Source organism: Adiantum capillus-veneris, chromosome 21, assembly GCF_014529385.1.
Source record: "Adiantum capillus-veneris isolate H3 chromosome 21, ASM1452938v2, whole genome shotgun sequence".
NCBI lineage: Eukaryota > Viridiplantae > Streptophyta > Polypodiopsida > Polypodiales > Pteridaceae > Adiantum > Adiantum capillus-veneris.
Genome location: NC_140951.1, coordinates 3,091,243 through 3,114,709, shown reverse-complemented (window position 1 = coordinate 3,114,709; position 23,467 = coordinate 3,091,243). Strand labels below are relative to the sequence as shown.

Genomic DNA, 23,467 nt, shown 5'->3' with positions numbered 1-23,467 from the left:
GGAGTTCTGTGCCTAGAGATATTGGCCCCAAAGATTGGCGCCCCTTTCGGTATTTCTTTCTCTATTAATCTGTTGCACAAAGTAACGGGAGTGGTTGGGTCTCACTCTCAGACTCTGCGTCCAGATGCTCTGAGAAGTGGGAGCCCAACAACACTTCTAAAGAGTTACAAGGGATGCCAAAAGCAGAGGGTTATTTGCGGGGGGAGTGACGAGGTAGTCGTTGAGTAGCTTCATACCGTAGACCGTTTGTCTCGGGGGAGTGCTCAGCCGGGTTGTTTGTTGTGTCTTGTAACATGCATATGTAAGCATTTGTGTTGCATTGTGATGTGCTAATTACTAAATATTTCTAATTGGATGAGATTGCCTGGGTATGTACTTTTAGTGCATCAAGACACCTGTCGAAGATCAGTACGGTTTGGGTGTGATGGCTAATTTTACTACGCCGAAATATCAAGAGTTCCGATCTGGACGAAAGGAGAAGCTAACTCCTTGATGAAAACAGCCGAAAGGAGAAGCTAACTCCTTGATCAAAAGAGCAGAAAGGAGAAGCTAACTCCTTAATAAAAAGAGCAAACTGATTGTCCCTCGGAATGTCCCTCGGAAATTTTTTTGAGCTAACTTGAGTTGTTTTGCAGATATGCTGTAATCGAGGACGATTACTCTCTTTCAAGAAGGGGAGATTTAACAAACTGCTGACATGTCGACCTACTAAAGAACGGAGCTACCGGCTGAGGGGCCTAAATCCTAAGAAGAACAAGTAACAGAAGAAGTGTCACAAAGTGATGACGTGGTTGCCCGAGATCTGAAACCCTAACCCTAATTTTTGCCAAAAACCCGAACTGTTGAAACCCTAATTTTGGAAACCCTAACCCTAAAACTTGCAAACCCTAATTTTGAAAACCCTAATGCAAACCCTAATTTTGAAAACCCTAACCCTAAAACCGTAGAAACCCAAACCCTAACCCTAAGGGCAACAGGGAGATTTTTGAAAATTGCGTTGGCTGATGACGTGGCAGGCTGTACAGATTTTCGTGATTTACGCTGGCAGCTTTTTGGCTTTGCTTTTGGATCAGATGCTTTTAAGTTTGAAGGCTTTTCACTGTAATTGCTCTTTAGGCCAAGGGCTTTTAAATATGAAGTTAATGCTCATTCTTTGGCATGCTTCCTGGAGAAGGTGCAGAGTGGAGTACCGGCTTGTACTTTGATGATGCAATATAAAGAATTACCGAAAGGGGCGCCAAGGTTTGGGGCCAATACTCTCTGGGGTGGAATTTCGCCACTTCGTGTCGCGTGTCATCTCTCTCTTTCAGTTCAGTTGTTATTGAAGTGCTAAAAGTCTGTTCAGTCTGTTCTTTTCTATTGGCACATGGTGCGCGCCTTGTGACAATGCATGTACCACCACACTTTCTACTCTTGCTCTTGTAAGCTTTTGAGCCCTTTGCAGACGTGCTGTTGATGAGCTCTGTTTGCTTGCAGCAGAGGTACGCCTTATAATTTAGTGTAGCAGCACCACAGGGGGGCAGGGGACCCCTTGGTTGGGACCTTTGGCAACACCCCTCTTTTCCAAGCAGCAGATGGAGAGGACTTTTGTTGCATCATGGCTTAATGTAGGTCAGTAGTGGGGCATTTAGAGGGGATATCTGCTTTGGTTCACCCTACTATTGGGTTGAAACCTGGCTGCCTGCTATCGCTTACACTATTTGGTATGTATGTGGATGAGGTTTTTGACTACATTGATAGGGCTGGTGATAGAGGAGCACAGTTGGTAGGGACATGGATCCTGTTATTGCTATATGCTGATGATATTGTGTTGATCTTTGATTCTTCGGAGGAGATGCAACGTCACTGGAATGCTTTACATGTGTTTGCCCATGATAGTGGATTGTCTGTTAATCATGGCAAAACCAAGATTATGTTTTAACACCACAACGCAATGAGTTAGGTGGTCAGCACCCACATTTACCTATGGTCGTGAGCTAGTGGAGTATACAGATGCATACACCTACCTTGGGGTAGTCTTCAGTGTGCGAGTGTTTTCATTGAGGAGAGTAGCAGAGACTAGAATGCCCCCCTTCCCAATACTCTCTAAATGCACCCTCTTTGACTCTCACAGGGTCATCCATCAAGACTTGATTCAGCTAGATACCCGGAGGACATGGATAGAGCTAACACGAGAGTTGGGCACGAGGATGTCTTTTTGCAGAGAGCACCTTCTCCAACTCATGGAGAATGTCTTTGTGACTAGGCCCAGATACATGGATATACTCTTATCTCATGGGATATGGTGTGCTATTAGTTAGATACGCTAATCTTCATATGAACTTCAGGTTGAGTCTGTTAAATTTGGAGGAATACTAGCAAAGCTCAGGATATGTCACTTATGCCATTTGGAGCCAGAGACAGAGCTGCACTACATATGTCATTGCCCTGTATACTATGAGTTACATGGCCACTGGTGAGCCTGAGGAGCAGCTCTCAAAACAGAGCCCAGATCTCACACGCACCAGAGGCATGTTGATTGATTGAGCAACTGAGCTAGGGAGATCCAGACGCCCGCGATTTCCAGGAGCTTCATTGTATTGAGGGAGGCTGCAGCAAAGGATTGAGACCATTCTAGCTCGGCATGCGAGACACCCAGTCAGAGTACTGGCTATGGAGGATATTGATGAGATCTGCCAATGTCCATTGATGGATATCCTATGACTTGATGGTCGCACATTATTCACTCACCTCCGATGAGATTGTATCACTCATTGTATCAGCTATTACTCGATCTCACCCGTACCAGAGGCACGTTGATTGATCGAGCAACTGAGCTAGGGAGATCCAGACGCCCACGATTTCCAGGAGCTTTATTGCATCGAGGGAGGCTGCAGCAAAGGATTGAGACCATTGTAGCTCGGCATGCGAGACACCCAGTCAGAGTACTGGCTATGGAGGATATTGATGAGATCTGCCAATGTCCGTTGATGGATATCCTATGACTTGATGGTCACACATTATTCCCTGACCTCCGATGAGATTGTATCACTCATTGTATCAGCTATTACTCATACCCTACACAGTTTGAGGTAGGTGCTTAGCTCAGTTCCAGTAGTTAAGGATGTTACATCATCGTTTTTAGTACCATTAGTCTTTTTTTTTAACGGTTAAGACACTGTATCAGGTTCACCACTTTGTAACTTTTTGGTCTCATAGGTCACTTTGGCCTTTTGAAGACGTTAATATATCATATCATTTCTTTTCATTTTCTCTCTCTTGTGTTCCCTTGTCGCCACACCTTCCGCTGTACTTTGACATGGTATTAGAGCCTAGGCCTGACGAAGCCTAGTGTGGATCCAGAGCACGAGGGGCTGTCGGACTTTATCTGATTTGTATGGTAGGCTTGCTGTTCTGGTATGATTGGGGGCATTTGGTGCCTCTAGCTCAGATTCCGTGCGGTTGGTCCCTTCTTGTTGACCGAGGGTGCTCACTTTGCTGGAGATACGTGCAACCCTTGTGGTTTTTCCCTCTCCACATTGCCCCTCTGAGCTTATGGTTGTATCTTGCCAAAGTCTCCCTATGCCCCCTAACATGTACAGGGATATGTCTGTAGCTTTTAGGTGTTTGATTAACAGAAGGTGGTTTTCCTTGAAATAAAAATTCAGCTTTTTATCAGTCGTTCTAAGGAATTAGAGCTTGGCTCATGTAATGATGGGGTCTGCTGCATTTTTTGATGCTTGTTTTTGGGCATTCATAATGTAGTTTCTTTTAAGCTATTCGAATTTGATCAGGTACCTGAAGCGATTTGAATTGCAGGACTTGACTTTTTATTCTTTTTGTATAGCTTGCAGGACCACGGGCTGAGCTTCCTCGAAGAGTAGATGGCCTTCTATCATCGTCTCGCATGCGAGTTTCTTCGGGTGCTTTTTCACATGCACTTCTTCCAGGCAACAATAAAATTGATGATCAGAGCCTTGTTGAAATGCATAAGGTAACATGAGAGAAATATACACATGTTTATAATAAAAATAGCGCATCTGTGCTCTTTTTAAAGGTTTCATTCACACATTTGACAAGCTGCAAGGTTCAAAGTTGATGCTCAGTCCTCAAGATGGTCTCTTGATCATTAAGGGCCATTTATGTTTATGTTTGAATTGTTACAACATGAGAGGAAATTGTGGGGAGGGGGAGCAAGGGGAGATTTTGTTGTAAGTTGGCGCCCTTCTCTGCCATTGAATACTACAATCAATCTCTTTCTGCCCCCTTATGTAGATTTGACCTGCTGGTCTTGCCCCTTCTGTGCTCCTCCTTTCAGCTAATAGGCTATGCAGCTTGCCTGGACTTTTAGACTCTATTAGCTGTGCACTTGGAACTGTCCCTGCTGCTGTTAGCCCCTTGCTTTCTCCTCCATTCCCCCTCTGAATTCAAGCAGTTTAAGTGCTGATTTGGTCATAAAATTTTACTTAATTTGGTTTTTTTTTTTGGGTTTCTTGTTGTTTGTGTAGGCCGTGTTTGTTGATCTGTATGTGTATTTGCTTGTCTACGTGTGAGAGAGTCCCCCCCCCCTTGTGATCCTTATTGTTTGTGTTTGAAGGCTTTACGTTTGTGTGTGTGTGTGTGTGTGTGTGTGTGTGTGTGTGTGTGTGTGTGTGTGTGTGTGTGTGTGTTTGTGTTTGTGTGTATCTATATAAAATCTGGTGCGCGAGCGTGACAGCAGGAGGACGAACTGCACGTGCCCTTGCGGTGCTCTTTGCCCACCTGCGCGACCTCCAGCGGAGTCCTCAGCTCTTCTGCGCGTGCTCCCTTTCGCCTGCAGAAGACCCTTCGCTCTGCTGCGTGCCTGGTTCCTCCTCTGCGACCTGAGCAGACTGCTGCTACAGCCAGCCAGTGAGCGGGGGGGGGGGGGGGGGTGTACGCGCGTGTGTGTGTGTGTGTGTGTGTGTGTGTGTGTGTGTGTGCATGGTGTGACAGCGAGTGTGTGAGTGTGAGAGAGACCCAGCCAGCTTGCGTGTGTGTGTGTGTCTATGTCGAGTGCGTGTGTGTGTACGCTCGTGGGGGATTTGGGTGTGGTGAATCCTTCGGCCTCGTCTGTCGCGCGACTTCGTTCTGCACAACATCTACCCTGTGCAGGCCCTTCACAGTGCGCCGGGGGTTGAAGTTTGATTTCGCTTGCACGCTGTCCTTCCGTAGTCTTGTGTGCGAGAGAGGGGTGTGTGTTTCTGTACAGCTAGCCGGTGTGTGTGTCTGCCTGTGTCTATAGCAATCATATCAAAAACTCCCAAAAAAAAGAGTGTGTGTGTGTGAGAGAGAGAGCTTCACATGGATTCGACTGATCAGTGTATATATAAGCGTCGGAAAGCCATGGAAACTTCGGAGATGGATGCTTTGAGTCTTATCAAAGAATGTTTACATGAGGACTTCAAGGATGCACGTCAAGCCTGGGAAGGATCCGCTCTTGTTATGGAAGTGCGCATCCCTATATAGGAGCTTATGGATCCTGTTGCTCAATATGCACTTATAGCGGTGATTCTTCTTTTTCCAGGTAGAATGCCTACGGCTCGGGATGTAGGCCAATGGGTTGATTTCCTACTTAAACGGCAAGCAGTCCGAGGGGTTTACTTTGGCGCGCGAGGGTTCTACAAAGTCTTGCCTGCTGACATGGATGCTCGGGATGCTCTGCTTGAAATGTCTCTTCTTTTCTTCAATACGCAGATGACTCATGTGCTGCCCTGGGCTCCTACCAAGGACTATCAGAGTCTCATTGGTCACAAGTGTTCCGTTTGGGTTGAGGTGGTCGACTTTCCTTGCACTTGGCGTCATTTTCTTTCTTTGTTGGCTGCTCAGCTAGGCAAAGTCATTAGCCCTCCTAAGCTGGAAGCAAACACAAACCGTTTTTGTATTTTGTGGGACACGGATATCCCCACACCAGCAGGTATTTCGATTGATTTTGGGGATGCAGTGGTTGGAAAGCGCCTATTTAAGCTTAAATGGGTCAAGTTTGCAAATTCTTGCTTCCGCTGTGGCAAATTTGTTCATATGCAGCCCGAATGTCCGGAACCAAATTTGCAACCACCTCCTTCAGCCGTCCCTACTCCTCAACCTCGCTTGCCTCCGAAATCTTCTACTGAGGTTCAAACTAAAGGAGTTTCAACCTCCTCCCCCACAGCTGGGGCGATTAAAGGCAAGGGGAAACAATCACAATTGTCTGCACTTTCTGCTTCTCCAAATATTAAAGACAAGGGAAAAGAACAGGTTTCGAGCTCTCAAACTTGGATAGTGCCCAAGAAACCGGCCAAAGCTGCTATAGCTCGTGTTCCGGCATCTTCTCGTAATTATGTGCCTCCTTTGAAGAATATTGCTCAGAAAAAACTCCCTTGTAATGACAACACTTCTTTGGCTGAAGCTTGGGACAAGGTTGTTCGTTCTTACAAGGAGGTTGTTATCGGAGAAGCTTCTTCATCGCAAGGTGCATTTACTTTCAATTATCCAGGTCCAGGTCTTGACCCACCTTCTCAGGCACCTTCCGCTGGGGAGGATGTGTCGATGGGCACTGATACTTCAGTTTTCTTCCCCCCTTTCTTTTCCTGTTTCCTCGTCCACTGTATATACCATATAGAATGCATAGTTCTTTGAATTGCAGCTCCTATAATGTGCGTGGGTTATGCAATCACGACAAGTGGCGGCTTACCAGACACTATGTTCTTCAAGAGCATAACCAACACCAATTTGCAGGACAGACTTCTTACTTTGCGGGCTACTGGATAGCTTATGCAGGATCAGTTGGCCATTATGGAGTGCTTATGCTTGTTCGACATGAACTCTTCCCAACCTTGGTCTTTAATGACCCGGCTGGGAGATGGATGGTCATCCAATGTATTGTTAATGGAGAAGTTTTCGAATTTGGAGGATTATATGCATACACAGCTTCTGCAGATAGGGCACGGTTGTGGAGTGCTATCTCTTCTTATTGTTGGCGTTTCAATGCCTTTCTCTACGGGGATTTTAATAATGCACCAAACCTTGTGGATAATACTACTGGCCATTCTCACATGCTTCATATGGAACGGCAATCATGGGACCAATTTATGTCGACCTGTAATGGGCTTGATTTGTGGCCCTTTTTGCATGCGACTGATCCAGGCTTCACTTTTCAGCACAATGCTCAATCTATGTATCGCGCTCGGCTGGATCGTTGGTATCTTTTTCACATGCAACAATATGATGACTTTGTATGCGAGATGAGGATTGATTATGCTATGTGTCTCTCGGATCATTTTTCCGTATGCTTGAAACTTCGTTTTGGCTCTTTTGATGTCAATGATCGCCTACCCAAGAAGAGACTTTTGCATAACAATAATGCTTATCTCAAGCATGACCCTTTTCATACTATGATTGTGAATATCATCCCGCCTTTGCTCTCCCAGATGTATGTTGACATGGACATAGCCTGGTTTCGTTTTGTTATGCGTGTTCAATCATTTATACAAGATTATGGCAGGGATTATTTGTCACAATTAAGGGAACAAGTTAACTAGGCAAAGGATGCTTGTAGCCGATTAATGCACTTGGCTAATCATTCTTCTCTTACTGACGCTCAAATGACTGAGTTGTTTTATGCTCACGCAATATTAAGGCACAATGATGAGAGAAAATTGGCCAAATGGCAGACTCGAGCTGGTCAACAAGCTTTTGCAGATAAAATATGTGCTTCTAAACAATTCTTTAAGCATTTGCATTACTCGAGGCAGTCTCAAGCTATACGGAGAGTTAAATTACCGTCAAGGGAGTGGACCTCCACTTTCCGAGAGCTAGCACTAGCCCTATACTTTCATTATGGCAAGATTTTTGAGGCCCCTTCTTCTCCCACGAGAGAAGCTCGCCAAGCGCGTCACATGTTTCTATCGCATGTTACTTCCATTCTTTCGATGCGGCAGGCTCAAGACTTGGAAGCTGTTGTCATTGAGTCGGAATTGTATGCCAGCTTGCTTGATTTGGGTCGATGGAGAGCTCCTGGTTGGGATGGTCTCTCTGTGGAATTTTTCTTGTCTTTCTGGGATTATTTGAAGTTGCCTCTATTGTTCATGATGAATACAGCTTGGGAACAACAGGATTTACTCTCCTCTTGGAAAGAAGGTTTGCTGAAGCTGATCCCTAAGCATGCATTGTGTGAAGAATTTTCACATTGGCGGCCTATTACACTTATGCCTGTGGTATATAAATTAATGGCAAAAATGCTTGCTAACCGACTCAAATGCTTTCTGCATGAAGGCTTGCATTAATCTCAATACGGCTTCATTTCACGACGTCAAATTACTGATAACCTCGCGAATGTCATCATTGGTATAGAATATGCAAAATATACTCGACAAGATGTCTTAGTCATGCAGGTCGACATTGAAAAGGCATTTGATACTGTTCTTTGGGATTACATTGCGGATACCATGCGACATTTGGGCTTTGGGCCTAGGCTATCCCGTGTTGTGCTTTTCTTGTATGCATACAGTACTTCTGTAGGCTTGCTGGATGGTTCTCTCACAGAATCTTGGCCTTTGGGATGGTCGGTAAGGCAGGGTTGCCCTCTGAGCGCTTTGCTTTATGCGATCGCTACTCATCCCTTGTTTATGTATTTGGATTCCTTGACCTCCACTGGTAGGCTACATGGCCTGACTTTACCTTCTGGTCGACAGTTTGCTGGTCAGGCTCATGCGGATGACTCTTTGTTCATGCCTCGTAATAACTATGATGATGTACAACAGATTATGCATACTCTTCACTTGTTTGGATTGGCAACAGGTCTCAAAGTTAACTTTTGCAAATCCAAGCTATTGCCTCTGAAAGAGTGTGACTGGCATAATATATTGTGGCCTGGGGAGATTGTTCCTCCACATGTTCTGGTTCGCCATTTGGGTTGGAATGTATCGGCTATGAAGAAAATGGTGGGTGCTCCAACGCCTACATTCCAAGTTGAATTATTGGAAATTGTCCACGTGGCCACTTCATGTGCGTCTCAGGATTGTCCAATGCATCCTTGTGGCTTATGTGTAGTTTTACTTGCCTTTGTTATCCTGGCCTCGGTTGCGCTTGCAGTCTCTCATGTCCAATATTTTAGAACATTTTTGGCGGACCTCGTCTACCAAGAGGGGCCTTCGGCTTCTATCTATGGACAAGCTGTGTTCTCCCAAGCGGCTTGGAGGGTTGAATATTTTGGACTTGAGACGTCATCTTCTGGCTTGGAAAGCTATTTGTTGCCAGTTTTGGTGGAGCAACAGCAACCCTCGGCTCTCATGGTCACACATTTGTGTGAGCACATTGTCACCTCTTCTTTTGGTCATTGGAAACTGACTTATTGGGATGTTGTTTTTGGAAAGCTTGAAGGACAGATTCGTGGATGTCCCTTTACTTGTTCTCTAATTGTTGATTGGAAGGTTGTCACTTCACATTTGGCTTGGGATGGTCGACAATCCTCTGGGGGTAACTCTCTTCACTTGGAGAGTCTGCATTGGAGCAGGGTTTTTGCTTCGACTTTGGTTCAACGGTCTCCTCGCCAAGTGTATTTTCTTTCCCAAAAAGGAATCTGTCAGATGCATCAGGTGGTTGATGACTTGAGTTATGTTCTTTCTTTCGTTGATGCCGTCTCCCGCTTTCGGTTGGGTCTTCACTATTCTCCTCTCTGGCAGGAGATTCAAAACATGCTTGCTGCTCATTCGCCCATTCCTCCTCTGGATGTGGACTCTCGCTTCTCTGATTGGAATCTGGCTACTACTAGATTGGACTGCATCTCAGCTGCCAGTGTCTATGCCATCCTTCAGTTTGATGTATGGATTGTGCATCGGGGTAATCAACTGTGGTCGCTTTCCGAGTTATCCTTGTGGTGGCAACACACATTGTCTCGTATTTGGCGAGTCATCTGCCTTTGAAGGAACGTGTTTTTTTGTGGCGGTGCTTGGTGGGAGCTCTACCTGTTGGCAGTGTATTGCATGCTCGGCATATTGCACCTTCCCGCTGCCCCAGATGCCTTGAAGCTGATGAGACCGTGCCACATACTGTGGTGTTGTCGTCACTCCAGAGCCTTCATTCGGCAAGTGTCGACTGCTCTTCGGCTGCGTTTTCCTTCCGGCTCTTTTCACAAACGATTTTGGCTTTTTGGGGTGCTTCGGTCACCGCAATGTCAGCTTGCGGTGTTCTTCACCTGGGTCAGATTTTGGACTATGTGGGCCATCTGGCATCATAGGAACTCCTTAATGTTCCAGGGCACTCTTGTTGACCCCTTTCCCTATTTCAAATTATCTCTTGGTCAAGCACTGCATTTTGCCTATGACGTTGGAGACCTCACTCTTGATACCTACGGGATTTATTTTGACTGTTTCTAGCCTTCGGAGCCTCATAGTGCTCCGTGTTTTGTATCCCTTTCTTTTTGTGGGTTTTCCTCGCTTTGAGGTTTCCCACTTGTAAATTAATCAAAGCAGATTTACAAAAAAAAAAGAGAGAGTCCCCCAATAAGGTTCCCCTATAGATTCTATTGTGTTTGTGTATGGAGGAGTGCGTCCTCATGGACCTCCATTCGCTTTGGCTGTTTGCCTTGCATTGTAATTTCTGCACATTGATTTTCATGATTGTGTTGCAGGACACACCTATAGCGGGGGTGAATGACAACTTCACGTGGACGACAACTTCTGTCTGCATCCGCTTGGATGATACAATTTGACAAGTCATCAGTGAGCATATACATATGTACCATAGTGCTAAGAACACTATGAACATTGAATTGCACCAAAAAAGACAAGAAACATGACTCATAATAGCTAAATACGCCAATAAAACATTGATGGTGTGATAGCGAATACAAGTAGATAAGTACATGCCAAAAGGGCTCAAAATGGCAAGTGATAAATAGGCAAAAAAGGCTAAAGCCTGAATAGGAGGGGGTGGGCCCACAATGGCACATTAAACATTGGAAGTGCTTGCCTCTTGAGAAGGCAGAATATGAATCTTCTCATCTTGAAAGTTGAAGTCATCAATGTTGAAATTAGGAGCCGCCTCTGTCTTTGCCTCTACCTCTGCCGTTGTCTTGTCCTCTGAATGCTCATTGGCCGAGTGGCCTCATCTTGTGTCATCTCCCACTCAGTGAAGGGATCTCCCTTCTTTGTCTGTCCCTTGCAAAACATGTGCAAGTTAGCGCTCACAAACACTAAATCATTGGCCCTTTGGACCCCAAGACGGTTCCTCTTCCTAGAGGCAATGTGGCTGTACACACTCCAAAGTTGCTCCAAGTAACTGGAGCTCATAGCTTGACAAAGAACATGAATGGCAAGCCGTTACAATTCAGGCCCATCTGATCGATAATACTCCCACCATAGTGGCGCCCCAATCTTCGTGCAATCCAATTGTGCATCAGTAGAACCATAGGTGCCCTTCTTTTTCCCTATGGGTCCGTTCCCCATTCCCCTTTTCTATGTTGCTCAAAAGGCTTGGTGATTAAGTAGTAGTAGCATAGGTTGGAAGATAAGCTTTTGTTTAAGTGTATTAGAAGCTTCTGCTCCTCTGTATCTGTTGCTATTTACCCTTCTTGGTAAAAGGATGTAATGGCCCAACTTGTGCACATAACTTTTCTATGAATGAAAATCGAGCCAACGGGGCAGACGAGCTGTTAGTGGGTGTGGTAATAGAGATCTCCAACTAAGGGAAAAGATGCATGCTGTTTTTTATTCTTGTTGTTGCAACGACAAAATCCACCAAGGTGGCATTGTGCCTCAAGGTCTCGGGAAACTTTTGTTGAGTAGCCCGTGGACCCATGCAAGTGGCTTCTCAACGCATTTCCTTACCATGAAATCCCTGAGCTGTTGAGGTAACTTTGCTACCATAGCCTTTTTCTTGGTCATTAGCTCCGCAAAGGTCTCCCCAACACCTAGCTCGAGATTCTCTAGCTGGTCTAGAGTCCTCTCACTGGGGTTGCCTGGTTAGAAATCTTTGCAACAGGCGGTCTTGAGCTTATCTTATCTCCCAAAGTGATTCTCGGCATAGTGACAATACTACTTATCGGTCGGATTGTCCAAAGTAGAGGGGGGTAAGCATCATGACGGTTGAGATCCGGTCCTTTGCATAGAGACAATCAACTATTGTACATGGTCATCCTTAAAGGATAGGAACTCAATCTTGATCTTGGCCCAACAGTACTCCGGTCATCATCCATGGTTGTTGATGGTGAGGTCGAAGACGGGGAGCAAGGGGCTGTGATAGGTTGAAGAGAGGGGGTTGGAGCTAGGGCTTGACCCCTTAGGTGGTTGGGCTGCCAAATTGTGGTTAGTGAGGAAGAAAGGACTGAGCTAAGAGGAGAGGAACTGAGAAGTGATGGGAACTTCGGTTGGGTGTCGAGGTAAGGTGGTGTGGACGGTACAGTTTGAGAGGCGTCTTGAGAGGACTTACCTAACAGTCCTCAGACTTTGCCCGAGTATGGGTCATACATGAGTGGCTGTAGGGCACTCTGCCCTCTCAATGGATGGACTCATCCAACTCTAATACTTTAGAGCGAGTCACAGATGTCCCACGGGGCGTGCCAAAAATATGTAGCAAGAAAGGAAGTTGTATGCTGTCACGAGGACGTGGCAAGTGCTAACCTTAGTTGTTGGTTTCTTTCCAATGGTTTTTATTTAATTTTTGAGACCCTCTTTTTGAAGTTGCAAATGGTTGACATTGTATGGCCAGTGTGAAACAGTAGTTTTACTCACAGACGGGAAGTTGGTCGGCACTGGAATTCGAGTAGTAAAAGGGTGTCTAGGCTCAGTTCAAAGTCATTTAGGTCCCCCTCGCCGCACTTAATAAGTTGGTGGATACTAGGAAACCAACTCAAATGAGGCACAGTGGCAAGGTGGGGTGGGCTACATTGCATTTTTAGATGCGGTCTTAGTGGTGAAAGATGGTTAGATGACCAGTGAGAGTCCAATGGAAGCATCTCCTAAAATTTAGGAAATTGCTATTTTGGGCCACAAAATCTGTTCGCGTCATTAGCTTCAGAATGACAAGGGGAACATTTTATTATTTTGCTGCAAAGTCAATTGATGCACCAGTTGAGAGATTTTTAAGTGGGAAGCCCAATGCGAGGAAATTGCATGCATGAGTGCCAAGTGGCACTTTTTGGCCAATTTACCAAAAATGTGAAGAGGAGGCGAGTAGAAATCAACAGGGGGTGCATTATTGAGTTTCCTGTCTCACAGGTTTTGAGCTAATGTGTGCAAGCTTTCCCCTCTATGTACAGTGAAGTGCAAGAACTGAAGCCTTGCACAACTTTCACTGCTCTCTCTCTCCCCTATGTGCAATAACGTGATGCCCCACAAGAGGGCTCTTTATTTGACCTATGTACAGTTGTGTGGTCTTATGCATCTGTGCCAAGGCAAGAGCCTCTTTGAGCAAGAACAGGACTAGCTAAGTGCTACTCCAAAAGCAGGCACCCGTGAGGATGATAACCTCACCTTACAGGTGCATTTTCAGCGATGGTTATGTGCTGTTTTTGAACTGTTTTGCAGTCGTATGGATGCTAGAAGCATTGGGAATAGTGCCCCACTGTTAGAGGACAATTCCGGGACTAAAAACCAGTAAATACAGCGAGCTGTAATTTCTGTTTTTGGGCTGAAAACAGAGGGTTTATGTCATTGGAAGCAAGTTCTAGCAAGGGGATTTGTTCAAAGCGAGTTTTGGGGTCGTTATGTTGCCGAAATTTTTGTCAGAATAGGTGTAATCTAGTCGATACAGGTGAAGATCCCTAGGACTCTAGTTTTGTAACTTTACCCTGTAAAAAAATAAAGAAATACCGAAAGGGGCGCCACTTTTTGGGGCCTACAGGTTGTTGGCATCTGCTCGGAGCATTCTAGCTGCCGAGCCATGTGTGCTTTGAAGTGTTAATTCCCGTTACAGATTCCTTCTGCAAGGTTTCTCTGTGTGTTCAAGCTTAAAGTAAAGTTTCGGGTGACGGTTCAAAGCCAAAGTCTATTGCCCTACGGGCCGGTTTCACCTGCTCTCTAGAAGAGGAGTTGTCTCTGTGCAGTATGCTCAAGTCTTACTCACTCACACTTACGCGACAAGACAGTCCAGGGACATTACAATACACAACAGAGCACACTTGTTATACTAGAGCAAGTGGAACAACCCACCGAACTTGCATTACCCAAGAAACGACTACAAGACCATGACCATGACTGACAATCGGCTGGAAGCACACTAAGCTCTAGACCTCTCTGTTACAAGTACATCGGGGGTGTATAGGCTAAGGTGCAATGGAGAGGTGCAGTGAGGTACCAACTTAAGACTGAAACTAGTAGGCATTTTGTGGAGAGTAGCACACCTGACTCTGAAAACTACAGACTCAATGATTGATAATCTTAGGGCACATCCACTTAAGGTATATCCACTCAAAATATCCAAAGGAGTAGTCTGTCTGCAACTGTAGCTACCAGAGGCTGAGAATAGATAGGTGCTGGAGCCTGGCCCACCCACCAGTATTGTGTGTAGTTGGTCCATCCAGTGGTACACTGGTCTACACGGTTACCTCTTGGTAGTGGTCACACTGATGCACTTGTCCACACTCGGTACTGTGGACAACTGGCGCACTGCTCCACGTGGCCAATCTGGTCCATATCTACTAGGCTACGATGCTATGCTTCGGTACCCTCACCTTTGTCTATAGTCTAGAGCACCTTTCTAGTTAGCTTACACCTTGCCTTTGGAATCACTCTCCACCCTCTATGCGTATCGAACTCTTACACTTGTCACTGCTGCCATAGATGTACCACTGTAGCTGCTACATACAAAGAATGTGTATTTCATACAATAGTCATGTGGTGCTTTGTTTCGAGAAGAAAAGCCTTTGGATTGTGTGCTTTGTGTGGACGGATGCTAGGGGTTTTGAGTCAGAGCTATATGTGATGGGGTTTTGGGAAATAATGTGAACCAATCTTAAGAAAGAAAGAAAGAAAGAAAGAAAGAAAGCTTTTTAACGTCTATGTGAGCTCTGCTAATGGGGGGAATTTTTTGGTAGCGCCACCTGTAAATAAAGTACGGATGTACAAAGTGTAGATAAGCGGTGCGTTCCAATTGTCACTATGCATGGGTGATAGTTGCACTGATGAGTTATTTTTGTCGTTTTTGTGCATACAAGTGTGGGCAGTCAGAAACATAAAAAAGTTCTTTTGAAATATAAAGAAAACTAGAGTTGTTTATTTGAGAAGGTCATGAATATGCTTGGGGTTCTAGAGGAGATGTACACTTGCTGTGAAGGGTAGGGGTTTGGGGGTATAGATGCCTGTTGCCTGGCTAGTGCACATGCCCACTATTTGTGCATAGAGAGTCATAGGTTGTCAATCCTGGTGCAAGTCATTGTGTGGCTTTCCTTGTGAACGTCAGGAAAGCAGCAATACAATCTGCACCTTCGATAGTTGTAGAATCATGAATGAGGACAAAAAAACAATTTAACATAGTATTTTTTTAGAAAGCACGGTACTTTGAAACACTGACGACAGATGTTTGAAATGTGTGTTGTTTCTGCTCTCAGGTTCTTGTTCAGCAGACCGACGCAATTGGGCGCCTTGTGAATGTTTTAAAGAGAGACATCAGGGATACAGAGATAATGACTGCAGATGAGGTTCAGTAGCTTGAATGCCATGCGGCTTTACTTCAATTAGCTGTGGGAATGGAAGCTTGCGTGCCTGAGATAGGACTTCAAGAGGGGCAGAGCTTGAGGCTGGAGTGAACTGCTAGCATCATATGTGCTTTGCAAGAGATCCGGCTTTTGTGGGCGTTTTTCGTACTTGCTCATATTATATAGCCATGACTTGTGAGAAATGTGTACCATTTTAAAGCCATACATTGTAAGTTCAATTGGGGTAAGGTTTGCTGCCAAGTGAGGTCTCACAAGACATTAGCTTTTTGCTGCGAGGGGAGATGGAGCTTGTTTTGAGGCTGTGTGCACACATTATCTGTTTGATTTCTCTACTGCCCAGGAAACTGTCCTGCCTAGTTTGGGTCATGGCATGTATCCACCTAATCAAAATTTGTGGCCATATTTAGATAATGTTTTATACCATACAATCATGCCACTCACATGTGCTGTCCTTTGTGTATGTGATTTGCACGCTCTTCATAACCTCTCTTGCATGGCAACTCGTAGAACGTATTGCACAAGTACGAATCATACAAGCATAGAACTCTATTGATTAATGTGTGAGATTGGAACTAGTTGTGCAATTGGCACCCATCAGTAGATACTTATGAGTGTGTGCTCGTGGATTGCCAAATTGTATATGGATGTGTCTTAATCTTTGGCCCTCTTATATTTCCTCAAGGTCCACAATAGGTTGCTTAGCGAATTGGCCTTCTATATTCTAGTAATAAATACTAGGGGATTGCTACCAATGCAAAGCTAACACAACAATCTCTCAACATCAACCATGCAAGTAGCAAGTCGTGAAGTTCTTGCATTATTCTTTATTTAGTGATGCATATGTTCCTACGGTATATATCCACCTTGTTGGTCACTCTTTGTTATACTGTATATCTTTTGTACATGAAGGTATGACTTCTTCCAAAAACAATTCCAAACTTGATGGCGGGTAGAACATGCCTTCTAAACTTTGGTCTCAAAAGATTTTTCCCTGTCAAAATGTGTTTTTTGGTGCCAAAGTTAGCATTACATTGTTTTCTGCATTGGGTTGCACATGCCAAGGTTTCCTAGCATAGGTGATCACCTTGATGCATACATAAGTTATGGACTTAAGGAAGAAATCTTTGAAAATAGTGTTTGGATAGAAGAATGTCATGAGAACAATGATTTAATTTGGTTCTAGCTTATTCTGTCGGTGGTGGATAGGGTTTGAAACAATGGAACCTTTAGTTAAATTCTTCCAAAACATTTGAATTTTTTGGTAGAATTTACGATAGATGTTAAATATATTACCCTACACTTTGTAATGTATATCTATTAATAATCTCTCTCTCTCTCTCTCTCTCTCTCTCTCTCTCTCTCTCAAGTATGCACGTGTGCGTGCGCACACACAGAGACACAATGATCTTGCGCTCCATGATGTTGAAAGGTAATGGTGTTATGGTGAAAATGTTAATGAGCCATTTATGGTGTGATTAATAGGTAATTACAAAGCGATTAGAGTAAGAGATTGTGACTAATAGAAGTAACAAATCATGAGTAGATTGATAGCAAATACTCCATGCATATGGTGGATACAAAGTAGGTGCGAATGATGGTTGATAAGAGGATACACAATGTGTACTTTAGGTTTCTTTTACAGACTTGAGAGAGGGCATTTGTTGATGTAAGTAGCGATGTTAAAGTGTAGGTCTTCCAAAGGAGAGAGGGTTCTCACATATGGTGGTGCGGATGTGTCACACACCCCAACAAGCCTCCCGTGTGTGTCATAGTAGCACTTATACAAAGGCATCATCTCTTTGAGAATTTAACAACAGGGTGTACGATCAAGTTAAACACCCTCCCAAAGAATTGTCAATTGGGTGTAGGATCAAAGTGCCTCCCCTTGAGGGAATGTCAAGGACATCCAAATGCAAAGGTACTTATATGCTCCCGATGTCAAAAGGGTCAAAAGATAAGCCTATTTCAAATGTTCAAATGCTTTTGTCCTTTTTGTGTTGTCGATGTCAGCAGTTGCAAAGTGTCAGTGTCGTTGATGCTCCTCCCCTCCAATGGCGGCAGGGAATGTGTACCAGATTTGGTGCAAATTTGTGTGAAGCCAAGTAATTAGGCTTTGATCCAATGCAAATGCAAATGCAAGTTCTTTGTACCAAAAGTGACCAAAAAAATTGTGAGTGTGTGGTGTGGGGTACCAGTGAGGCCTTTGCTAATTTGAAAATTGAATGGTTCATACATGACTTTGGTTTGTTGGTGCACAAAATTGGCAGGCTCAAGAACAATGACCAAAAATTCAGATACTTTGAGCTTAAATATTCTTTTGGAGACTCGGACTTGGCTGTTGTACTCTCTGTGGGAAAGTCCTCCAAAAAAGTGGACTAGGGGTTTGAGAGTTGTAATGCCCATGCGAGCATCTACTAATGTAGAGCACTACTTGTGGGAAAGCCCTTGAGGCTGGAGCACCAGGGGAAGGGGGGCCCAGTTGAGATGGACCCAAAATTCTATTGAAGTATGGTTAAGCACCTTGGGCGAGATCCATTAGTCGGACGGGAACCAATCGGTTGGGAGTAGGCAGAGTAGGGAGTCGCCGGTCGGAGATAGGTTGAGCACAAGCGGACGATCGTAGGTAATAGGAAGTTCAACAACTCATCTCCCATTGGTCCTTGTGACTCTCAAAGGTGGTTGTATACAACTCGACCCATTTTGGAGAGAGGTAATAGGAAGTTCAACAATAAAGGGCTCAATCATCTAGGCCATCTGTGGGATAACGAGAACAGGAGCTCGAAAGATGTCGACATCCTGGCTACCCAATTTCTTATAAACAAGATCAAAAGATTTCTGGCCATTAGAGTCTTGGATGGACTGGATAGGTATTGTATGCCGGTGTGCAAGCCTGCATTTGAATGGAAGGCCTGGCGGTGGCCCATGAATAGACCTCCATGCAAAATGAAGACCAAAGACATTTATCATTGTCTCTTGGCCTCGCCGATTGGTTCTATCTCCTTAACAGACTTTGGGGTAAGCAATGGACAAAAGCAAGGTGGATGGTGGTTTCTAATAACATTTGGAGTCCACATTGGCCTATGATGATGAAGATTTTCCTTTGGAAAGTGATACGGGGGGTTTTGCCGAGCGGCAGGAGTGAAGATCTTAGCCAGAGGAATTAGATCCAATAGGTGTTCTGGCTGCAAAGTGGCAAGTGAGGACCTTGTGCACCTTTTCAAGGAGTACCCAACTATATGTGGGTTTGCAGGGAAGACGTGCAAATGGATACAAAAGACCTGGAAGATTGGCTTCTACAAGAACTACCTAATCCTTGGCGGTAGGGGGATGAAAATCCAAGTAGGCTTCTGATTTGCACAAAAATTGTCAGATTTTGCTACTTCAAGCAAATATGGAAGGCCACAAACTATCCGATTTTGAGAATGGTCTTTCATGTGCCTGCTTCTCGAAGACCGTGCAAGAAATTAAAGAACCAATTGCTTCATTTGGTAAAAGTAAGGACCCATGTGAATGGTATTGGGCCATTAACGTGTTGTTGGTAAGCCCGAGGAGTTTACTACAGTATATGTAACATAGCACATGCGTTCAACATAAGGGATCTTAATTTCTTGTAAATTTACATATTCATGTGTACAAGAGGGGTAATTAAAATCCATTTTGGTGAACGCATGTGATCTTGATTTCTTGTAAATTTACATATTATGTGTATAAGAGGGGTATAAGGGGTAATTAGAATCCATTTTGGTGAACATATGTGATACAAAAAAATTTTACTTAGTGAACGCCTCAAACTGGTAAGTTAACGATAGCCTAAGTCACTTGTGTGCAATTTGAAACACCCCCCCCCCCCCCCCCCCCCCCCCCCCCCCCCCCCTGCCCCCTGTATCTACTTGGTCTAGTGGATGCCCTGCCTTGGATTGTGAGCAGGGCTAGTCTTATAATTGTTTGATTTACTTAATATAACATCACTCACTCCTATGAGTTCTTAAAAACAATAACTAATGCTAAATAAATTTTAGTGCACAATCGACTCTCAAGTTATGTTACCAAAAAGTTAGTACAATAAATGAAATTTGGCAAAAACTTTGTCTAATTAAAGAATCACACACGCAAAATTAGGATGAACTTGGTCTACAATTTGTGTGTGTGTGTGTGTGTGTGTGTGTGTGTGTGTGTGTGTGAGAGAGAGAGAGAGAGAGAGAGAGAGAGAGAGAGAGAGAGATTGTGTGTGCAAAATTAGTGTAAAGTGCTTCTAATGAGTAGAAATTCGGAGCTAAGCTCTATCAAATTGGGCGCAAAAAGCAACCAATTTCTCATCCAATGAGTTCAAATCACACTAACTAAACTACACGTAAACTAAAAATTAGAAATATTAACAAGTAGTTCTTCCCAAATCCAACCTAAGGCTTCTCTAAGAAGGTGATATAACTATAGCCCTCCTATGTATGCGTGCTGAGATATAAGATGCTCAATAGGTTGTTGACCATAGTAACCTTTCATACATTTTTCGCTTAAAGATGCCAAGATATAAGTTTTGGGAATAGGCTTTGGCCTATGATCCTAGCCATCTTTATGAACCTTTCCTTACCTTTCCTTGGAAGTATGATCATTTGTGTCCATGAGACTTCCCACTTGTCCACTAGGCATCCTAGGTGGCCTAAGGCATGTGTAGCATGGCCAAAAGTAGCCCAAATCACAATATACCCCATCGGAGGTGTCTTCTAGTCATAGTAAAAGCATTTTGGAGGAGTTATAAGCCTAAATAGTCCTCCTAAAAGATAGGCCACGAGTTCTTGAGCTGATATTAATCTCTTAATGATGTCATCAATGATGCCATGTGAGATTCTCTCTCAAGTCCTATATAAAGAGCTCATTTGTACTCATTTCCAATGAATTTGAATCAATCCTCTTCTTTCCATTGTGATTGATCCAAGTTCCTTTGCACTTCATATGGACTGCATTTTTCCCACTCTCACTAATTACCCCTATTTGATGGGATATGTACACAAATGATGGCTCCCTTCCCTGCACCATCCGCTTATATGTTTTTTGATAGTGCAGCGAGGTCTACGGAATCAACCAACTAAATTTGAGCATTTTGTACTTTACATGATTAGTGTTGCCTACAGTTCCTACGGATGTATCCATAAGCATTGCAATGGAAACAGCTTGGCCATCCCTGAGAATCCCTATCTTATATGTTTCTTTGAGCATTGAATTGGGTATTCTGGACATCAATGTCCATGGGTGTTGGGGGTTCTTGGCGAATTTTGGCATGTAGGGGAGTGGTTAATAAGGGTGCCAAACTGGAATCTAAGACATTGGAGCTTTTGATGCGTTGTGCGATTTGAATGGGCTCATGGAAAGATTTGGGGCCTTGATCCCTTACTCGGTCGGCCATCTCGTGTCACAGCCTTGTCCGTAGGAAGTAGAGTTTCATGTCCTCTAACATGGATCAACGCGCAGGAGTAGTTGATTTAATTTGACCGCGAACTGTGTCACCAGCTCACCATGTTGCTGCTTTAGTGCATGTTGCTGTTGTAATATTGATTGTGTAAGGTTGTGTTGGACAAAACTCTAGACGAGAAGTTGTGGGAGCACTAGTCAATCGTGATTTACATGGTCCATTTTTTGCACATACCATGTAGTGGCCCTTCTAGCAATGTGCACAGCTCTTGCAATCTCTTGGTGTCTACCCAACTATGGTAATCCGCTACATTATTGAAATGGTCTATCCAGGTGAGTATATCTTTATGGAAGACCTGAAAAGGGTTTTGGGAAAACTTTGGGATCTAATCGATTGCTAGATAAGTGTTGCCATAGAAAGAAATCCTATTAAAGATTGGTGTGTGTGGTTAACTTGTAGCAGCAACCTAGAGAGGGCAGTGAACATATGCTCAAGGTTAGGCATGGGTGGTTCAGAGGGGTATCCGGGCTGCATGGAGGCATCGATGGCTTGGGGATGAGGGCCTTCTCATGGTTGTTTTAGGGAAGCAAGAAAATGAGAGTTGTTAGAGGTGCAAGAAAATAGGGAAAGAGCCGTCAACTACCCACAAGTCGGTGCTAATTTGTGAGGCAATACTTATAATAACATACTTTTCTCTTGGTTGATTCTTTGTGTGCATTGGAAGGCCTCTACAAGAGCTTTCCATAGACCCCTTAAGATTTACAATTTGATTTAATTAGTCCCTAATACTCTTGATTATTGTGTGTGTGTGTGTAGTTGTTTTAACTTATATAATAAGACATAAATGAATGTTTACATTCAAAAGATAGCTGGCTTCAGAGAGAAGGCAAAAATTAGTACAAAAACAACTTAGTTTTAAAATTATCTTTGTACATGGCATATGAGAATGAAGCCTCATTCTAGTATACAATGATAGTGATCCAATAAAGAATTACTTCCCAAGTGGTAAGAGCAGGTGTACTATTTGATAGATAATAGCTTTAAGCCAAAAAAAAAATCCAAGAAAGGATAGATTCCTCACCTGCATTCATCCAAACAAGACAACAGATTTGTTAGCCTTGGATGTGTATTACATGTGTCGATGGACTATATCAGCTATTATCCATGTTCAAATTAAAACTCTTTTTAACTTAAAACCACTGTCCAAAATATTCACGTCTTTCAGTTTTTTAATGAAAAAAAGTTTACTATCTCATTTATTGTCAGTAATTGTATGTATGGTTTCTATAAAGCCCAATGTTTTATAAGACCTTTAAATAGATATTTAACATATATAACATTTTGATCAAAAGGCCATCACCCCTTTTGATCCAAGTGTCCTATTTTACCCCATACTTTGGCAATTTTGTCAGGCACCAATTTCAGTAGCTTTACTAAGTACCATGAAGCTATAAAATGTCCTTAATACCAACTACATATACCTCCTATTTTGGGGAAAAACTCGGCTTTGGCAAGCCAAATCAACATTCTCATATTCATTTGGGCTTATGAATATCAACCTACCAGAGTTTGTAAGTTAATGAGAAAAAACACTAAATGAGCCCAAGCTAGGAAGATTAGTAAAAGGAAACTATTGATAGCTTGTCTATCTAAAAGAGAAAAAAACCCATAGATGTTACCAATACTAATAGCATCATGAAATATAAGCTAACACGCGAGATCCTTTGTAAGTGTAACAATCCCAAAAATGGCATAAGGGAAGACAAAACCCCTTTACACTGCACAATAGTATGTAGATATTTCCATGCGTCTGATATAGAGTAAAACATCCCCGACTCTAGGCCAAACAAACGACAATATCAAGTACAAGATCCCCCATTTTTCTCTATCTGAGTATTGCCGCATTAAGCACCACTACACTGGTTGTGCATGGGTTACCAAAACATCCTCATCCAAAATGGATTACAGGCGATGTACAAGCTAAAAAAACTTTTGTCATAAGAAACAAAACCCCTTTACACTACGCAATAGTATGCAGATATTTTCATGCATTTGATATAGAGTAAAACAACCCGGACTCTAGGCCAGACTAACGACAGTATCAAGTATAAGATCCCCCATTTTTCTCTGTTCGAATATTGCCACATGTACCACTATACTGGTTGTGCATGGGTTACCAAAACACCTTTATCCAAAATGAATTACAGGTGTTGTACAAGCTACAAAAAGCCCTTTGTTTTAGAAGAAACTAATTACCCTAAAATAACGAAAAAAAACCAACAACAATCAGCATGATTCCAACTATCATCATTAAACAAATATGTACTACAAGCCATAATTTCTTTTAATCTTCAATTGCATAGTTATGCAATAATAGAAAAACATCGAAAGAAAATACCAGGTATAGCCAGTTGGTGACTGCACGATCT

General features: G+C 43.4%; 1 protein-coding gene across 2 annotated transcripts in view; it reads left to right on the top strand.

Moving 5' to 3' along the window:
- Positions 1 to 16,071, top strand: part of LOC147430466 (nuclear pore complex protein) — an 88,957-nt gene extending 72,886 nt beyond the window's left edge. For both annotated transcript variants that reach the window (XM_086493093.1, XM_086493092.1), the window contains exons 10-11: positions 3,827 to 3,973; positions 15,524 to 16,071. In XM_086493093.1, the coding sequence (XP_086349219.1) occupies positions 3,827 to 3,973; positions 15,524 to 15,622 (246 nt within the window). In that variant the 3' untranslated portion in view covers positions 15,623 to 16,071. The remainder of the gene's footprint in view (positions 1 to 3,826; positions 3,974 to 15,523) is intronic.
- The last annotated feature ends 7,396 nt before the right edge of the window (positions 16,072 to 23,467 follow it).